This window comes from Malus sylvestris, chromosome 17 (genome assembly GCF_916048215.2).
Source record: "Malus sylvestris chromosome 17, drMalSylv7.2, whole genome shotgun sequence".
Lineage (NCBI taxonomy): Eukaryota > Viridiplantae > Streptophyta > Magnoliopsida > Rosales > Rosaceae > Malus > Malus sylvestris.
Window position 1 is genome coordinate 15,064,177 of NC_062276.1, and position 6,658 is coordinate 15,070,834.

General features: G+C 35.4%; 1 protein-coding gene across 1 annotated transcript; it reads left to right on the top strand.

The window, feature by feature from the left end:
• Nucleotides 1-1,495: 1,495 nt before the first annotated feature.
• On the top strand, nt 1,496-4,513 carry LOC126611649 (coniferyl alcohol acyltransferase-like). The gene is made up of 2 exons (XM_050280021.1): nt 1,496-1,962; nt 3,331-4,513. The coding sequence occupies exons 1-2, from the start codon at nt 1,555-1,557 to the stop codon at nt 4,297-4,299; spliced, it is 1,377 nt and encodes a 458-aa protein (XP_050135978.1). The 5' UTR covers nt 1,496-1,554; the 3' UTR covers nt 4,300-4,513.
• Nucleotides 4,514-6,658: the final 2,145 nt, after the last annotated feature.

Consider the following 6,658-nt stretch of genomic DNA (forward strand, 5'->3'; position numbering starts at 1 on the left):
ACGAGTATCCAATCATAAGACAACTCGGCGTTCAATGTGCCGAGCCCTAATAAACTGCAACACCTCACGTCACTGAAAAGGCTAATGAGATGACATCTGCCAATAAAGACCCGAAAGTCTTTCTCAACCTAGACTTGGATAAATAACCAGTCGGCCTTGACACAATGCTGTTTATCCAAATGAAGGTGTTTCGCGGTCGGCTGGTTCTACAGTGATAGTGCTGTTTATCCAAACTGAAGATGTGTGGCGGAAAAAGAAAATTAAAATCTCGTTGAGAGAGTTTGCGCAGGGCAATTTGTGTGTTGAATTGGAGGGGCTTTTTCGTTGTTTGTAGCCTTGTATTTATAGGGACGAGTATGCGCTAGTTGATAATTAGGTAAAGACTACCATGTTATTAGAACTCTTCTATTGATTTGAGCTTCGGATAAGCCTTACTCCCCCCAAGACTCTAAACTTAGCCAAAAATACAACCAAATACGATCCTTGTGTTTAGTCTTATCAGTTATCATATCGAATCCTCAAATAATCCGCATACTTAGAGATGACAAATATATAGCCACCAATTATTATTTATACCAAATCTGATCCTTGTGTTTAGTCTTATCAGTTATCACATCAAATCCCCAAATAATCCGCATACTTGGAGATGAACAAATAAATAGCCACCAATTATTATTTATACCAAATCTGATCCTTAACAGCCACCAATTACTATTTATACCAAATTTGATCCTTGTGTTTAGTCTTATCAGTTATCACATCGAATCCTCAAATAATCCTCGTACTTGAAGATGAACAATAAATAGCCACCAATTATTTTTTTATATACACACACACACACACACACACACATATATATATATATATATATATAGTTAGCCCAGTCCACACGGCATGACTATATGGCCTAATCCCATCATCAATTCTTATGGCCTTGTACTCAATCCGACAACACCATCACCATGCATTAAAAACCTAGCCTACCTAGGTTTCTCATCTCGTCCTCACATAATCACCAAAAGCCATCATTTCTAATCAAATGCATTTCAAATTCATTTTAAACTTTCAAGTGCGGTCAGACATTCCAAATCAATTTGAACTGTATTGCTTTATTTGAGATATAAATCGTATCCTATTTATCTTGTTTAAGAAGATACCAAGAAGATAATTATTATGATAAAATTCATAATATTATCCTTTAGCAAAAATATCTCCATTTTTCCATCCGACGGTTGAAAACCATACTCACTCAACGGTCTCGATTACTCGGACCAATAGTGTAAAATCAGGTCCAAACAGTTACTCGAAAAGATTCCCCGTATATCACTTTATTTTTTGTCTTTATACTCCCCCTAACAAAAGTAAAATGTTGAGGGAAGTTGGCTTAGCTACCTAGCCAGCTCTCCCTTATTTTATCTTCCAAACGTCCCCTTCATCCAACTGGCTATTACGTCATTTTAGTCTCCAACTCCTCCTTATAAATTTAGAAGTTCTCTTCTAGTCTTTTGCTCACAAAACCTAAACCATATAGAAGTTAACTAGTTAATAAAAAACATGGCGCGAGCAGAGTTCAAGGTGACTATGAGCAAGCAAGAAGTGGTGGCAGCTGCCCTGCCATTGCAAGAGCATTGGCTACCACTCTCCAACCTTGACTTGCTTCTGCCACCTGTGGACGTGGGAGTTTTCTTTTGCTACAAAAATAAGCAAAGCATGAGCTTTGGGTCCATGGTTGGGGTTCTGAAGAAGGCCATGGCTCAAGCTCTTATGACTTTCTACGCCTTCTCCGGTGAGGTAGTGCCGAACTCTGTCGGGGAGCCTGAGATTCTATGCAACAACCGCGGCGTTGATTTCGCTGAAGCCTTTGCAGATGTTGAGCTTAAGGAGCTCAACCTTTATGACCCTGATGAGAGTATTGAGGGGAAGTTGGTGCCCAACAAGAAGCATGGCGTATTGGCTGTCCAGGTCTGTGTCTTATTATCTCATGTCATTTACATGTTACACGTTTCGAACGTTTATACTGTATAGTTGAAATATGTAACTTGTTACGGAATCTAGGTATGAATATGAACTTGTAACACAAGGCATATTTTAAACAAGGAAAAATTAATATCATGTCCTTTGTTACTAATGTTCATTTACTGAAACTTTATTAGTTTTCAGATTTAATCCAAGTTCCTAGGATTAATGTAATAATAAATTTACATGTTAGCTACATTTTTTTAAAATAAAAATTAATAATTGATTTAGAATTTTAATACTCACACTTTTATTAAACTCCTAACTAATTTTTAATTCAAAAAATTTCCAAAATAAATAAAAAAATTAGAAAAAGTTTGTACCCATTAGCTTTTTAAAAAAAATGTTTTCAATTTTTTAATCTTATATGTACCCATTCATGTATATTTTTCAAATTTTTAATCTTAAAATGTACTCATTCTTAAATATACCATTTTGTTACAAATAAAATGTACCATTTTTTTTTTATATAAAATCTATTCAATTTTTTCTAATCCATTTTTTAACTTATATGGGTACATTCTTTTTTATTTATTTATTTGAGAATGTATCTATGTCAAGTTTAATCGAATAAATTTACTAATGTTATTAAGCCTAAAATCTTTTTGTTTTTTTGTTTTTTTTTTTTTTTTGTGTGTGATTTTGAAGAATGTACCCATGTTTATACACACACTGACACACACAATGGTATAATTTATATTTTAATATTTTTACCACAAATTATGATTTTTTATTTAAATTTTCATTAATATAAACAACTATAAATTTCAATTTTTAATTTAAAAAATATAGTAACATACATAGAATAAATTATCACATTAATTTCAAAAACTTCGATTAAAAATTGAAAATCAACAAGGTTTCAGTCAAAGAATATTCATACCTAAGGACCACATCTAAGTCTCCCTTTAAACAAACAGTGCCTGCCACTTAATCTACAGGGCACCCACCAAGTTTTTATTCCCTATGTATGGATGGTTTTTTTTTTAGGAAAACTAATGAAAAGGACTTGAAAACTTTGAGTTTTAACGATAAGGACAAAATAAAGGGTAAAGTGAATAGTATCATGATTGACTTTTTAGTGTAAAAATGTGGTTTTTCGTTGAAGTGAACAGTACCGAAAAATTTTCGTTAAAGTTATCTTCTTCTTTTTTCTCTTTAAAAGGAGACAAACTAGTGGCTAGCCACTGTTATCCACCCCTTCCGGGGGGGCCCTATGTATGGATGGTTTGTTTTGAGAAATATTTTCAACCACAATGTGAGAGGGACAATATTTTATAATTCCTAACATTATGGAAACAAATTAAATTGCAGGCAACTTTGCTTAAGTGTGGTGGGATAGTGGTGGCATGCACATTTGATCATCGCATAGCAGATGCCTACTCAACCAACATGTTTCTGGTGTCATGGGCTGAGATGGCTCAGTCCAAATCCCTCACTATCCAACCAACTTTTCGTCGTTCTTTGCTTAACCCTCGTCGTCCTGGTCACATCGACCCCTCCCTAAACAACATGTACGTGCCCCTCACGGCGTTGCCACCTCCCAGTAAAGGCAGTACTACTGATGATCACGACCATCTCATCAGCCGCATATACTATGTCACATCCGAGCAGCTTGAAAATCTCCAAGACCTAGCTACCTCCAATGGCTGCAAAAGGACCAAGCTCGAGTCTTTCTGTGCATTCTTGTGGAAAATGGTAGCAAAAAGTGAAACTAGTAATGATCGTGCCCAAAAACTATGTAAAATGGGCATTGTGGTTGATGGACGGGCAAGATTAAGTGAGGGAAATTACCAAAACGACCATCCAACATTAATGGCCACATACTTTGGAAATGTGCTGTCTATTCCATTTGGTGGGGAAAAAGTTGAAGACCTAACTGAGAAACCGCTAAATTGGGTAGCTGAGGAAGTCCATAATTTTTTGGAATGTGCTGTGACGAAGGAGCATTTTTTAGGGTTGATAGATTGGGTTGAGGCACATAGGCCAGTGCCAGGCTTGGCCAAAATATACAGCAGCGGAAGCGATGAGGGGCCAGCTTTCGTTGTGTCGTCTGGCCAACGGTTCCCCGCTTCGAAGATGGACTTTGGGTGGGGCTCGCCGGTTTTCGGGTCATACCATTTCCCGTGGGGAGGCAATGCCGGGTATGTGATGCCAATGCCAAGTCCAGTTGGTAATGGTGACTGGATTGTGTACATGCACATGCTGAAAGGGCAGGTGGAGTTGATAGAGAAGGAAGCTGCTGATGTGTTAAAGCCCTTGACTTTTGATTATCTTAGTTAAATTTAGATATAATCAAGTAGTATTGCCTATGGCTACGTCATTATCCCTTACTTGTAATCTAGCTCTTGCTGCAAATATATTGTATCTTGATTGTATCAAAGCATGCAAGAGACTGTTGCTTTATTACGGTTTAGCGTTATTTTTTTATTTGCAAATGTCGCATATAAGATTTGAATCTCTTAGATAACGAGTTTAATACTAATTTATTTCCCTACCTCTTAGTATAAATATATTATCGTCTATAAAAAAAAATAGCATGAACTTAGACTGACTACATAAAAATTGACAATATAAAGCCGCTAACGGTAGTTATGCAGAATAAGGTGGGTAAAGAGTAAAGACTCATAATGAGGTGGGTAAAGGCCGCAAACCTACCCTTAACCACTGATAAGAGTTTACCCACCCCTATTATCGTCTATGAAAAAAAAGTATGAACTTAGACTGACTACATAAAATATTGACAATATAAAGCCGCTAACGGTAGTTATGCAGAATAAGGTGGGTAAAGAGTAAAGACTCATAAGTGGCTAATGAGGTGGGTAAAGGCCGCAAACCTATCCTTAGCCACTGATAAGAGTTTACCCACTCCATCTTGTACAACTAATGTCAGTTAATATGTCAAGTTTTTATGTAGTGACTTGTAATAATATTATAATTTTTACCACACTTTTTCATGCAAAGGTCTTTTGCTTTTAACTAGAAGCGCAAACAGATTGCTTTGGAAAAAAAATATAGAGGGGTAACTACAAAGAAAATCTAAAGAAAACAAGCTTCCACACAAAAATTAGCTAGTCAGTAAATCTGTTGGGAGGGATCGGGTGAGCCACTTTCGTACGTATTACTCGTTTTTAGCAACTGCATGCATGGAGGGTTTGTGCATCATTTTACGAATTATACGCACATGAGATAAATGGGAATGACTTATATATAGTAATAATAATACATGCAATCACTTTCATGTTTAAAATTTGATCCTTGCTGACGCTTTTGTATACCAATGGCCACCACCTTAATTATTATATAATTTTGTTCACGTTATTGTTCATTAGTCATGGCGCCATGAATACCGAAGTTGACATATTCATGCATGCATGTCTATACGGTTTGTCAAGAAAGTTGGCATGGATAGAAAATAAAATATTGGAAAAGAGAGTTCTTTAATTATTGGATATATGTTTAGTTTGGCCGTCACAACAACCTATGGGTTGGTCCGAGCTACCAGAAGAAATATGGGACTGTTTGTGTAAATTAGGGTACATATTATTCATGCACTCAAGAAGGTTAGAATCGCATCATATCACCCAACCCCCATTTTTGTAATGATTTATTAATGGGATTTGATAGAAGTACAAAGTAGTTCAACCTTTACTATATATTGGGTTTAATTTTTCTAAATTAAGAAATCAATCAAGAAATAAATAATGAGCTTAATCTAAGTAGTACGTATTACCCAATAAGATAAATGGGACATTGTGGAGGGGCTAATGAAGTAGTTCACCAAGCTATCATAGTTGGTATGACATTTGTAACACTAGAAAGACCAACCCATCTTACATTAATTAGATCACATATACGTACTAAACTAAAATCCCCTAATAAACCCTAATTTTACAACACCTTCCCAATTTGCCTCAGAAGGTGAAGCAAGCAAGGGTAAAAAATTAAAAAGAAAAGAAAAGAAACGAAAAAGGGAAGTCCCTAAAGTTGTAAGGTGGTGATTTGAGGGTTTGGTTGCTAATATTGTTGAGGGAGGCCAACAGAAGGTATTAAATAAACATATATAATCAGGTTAACAACTCTATAGACCTTTAACTAATTCACAGTTTTACTGAATTGGTGCATTATTCTTTGCGAGTACTAATAAAAAAATAATGTTACTGAATTGGGTCAATAATTGTGAGGATTGAACATAATTAAACAAAACTTATATTTTGATTAGTAAATTAGGAGAAGAAATTAAGTAGCTTTCACTGGTACTATTCCACGTTCGCCATGATTTGTTAATGGTTGTGTCAATACGCCAAATAGAAGAATCTTTCACCGAATAATATGCTATTAAAAGTACAGTGGTGGTAGTAACAACAACACTATTGACTATAGACTAATAATTTCAAAAAATGAATAAATAAATTATGCTGGTTTGGTCACACACACACAAGTGGACCGTCTTATCCAATTGGATGTTGCTTATCTATATTTTTCTACAATTATATTTGTTCAAAATTATACAAGTTTTCCTACGTTTATTCATAATATATCATAGTTCTTATCGAAGGCTTCAACCAACTTCACTACTTCAGTTCAAGTTTGGTCTCAATACCATTAATTGGGCTCTAATTTGTGCAGTTTTTGGAAAATG

Coding starts and splice junctions, on each gene's coding strand:
- LOC126611649 (XM_050280021.1), top strand. CDS start 1,555: ATGGCGCGAGCAGAGTTCAAGGTGACTATGAGCAAGCAAGAAGTGGTG. Junction 1,963..3,330: donor ATGGCGTATTGGCTGTCCAG/GTCTGTGTCTTA, acceptor ATTAAATTGCAG/GCAACTTTGCTTAAGTGTGG.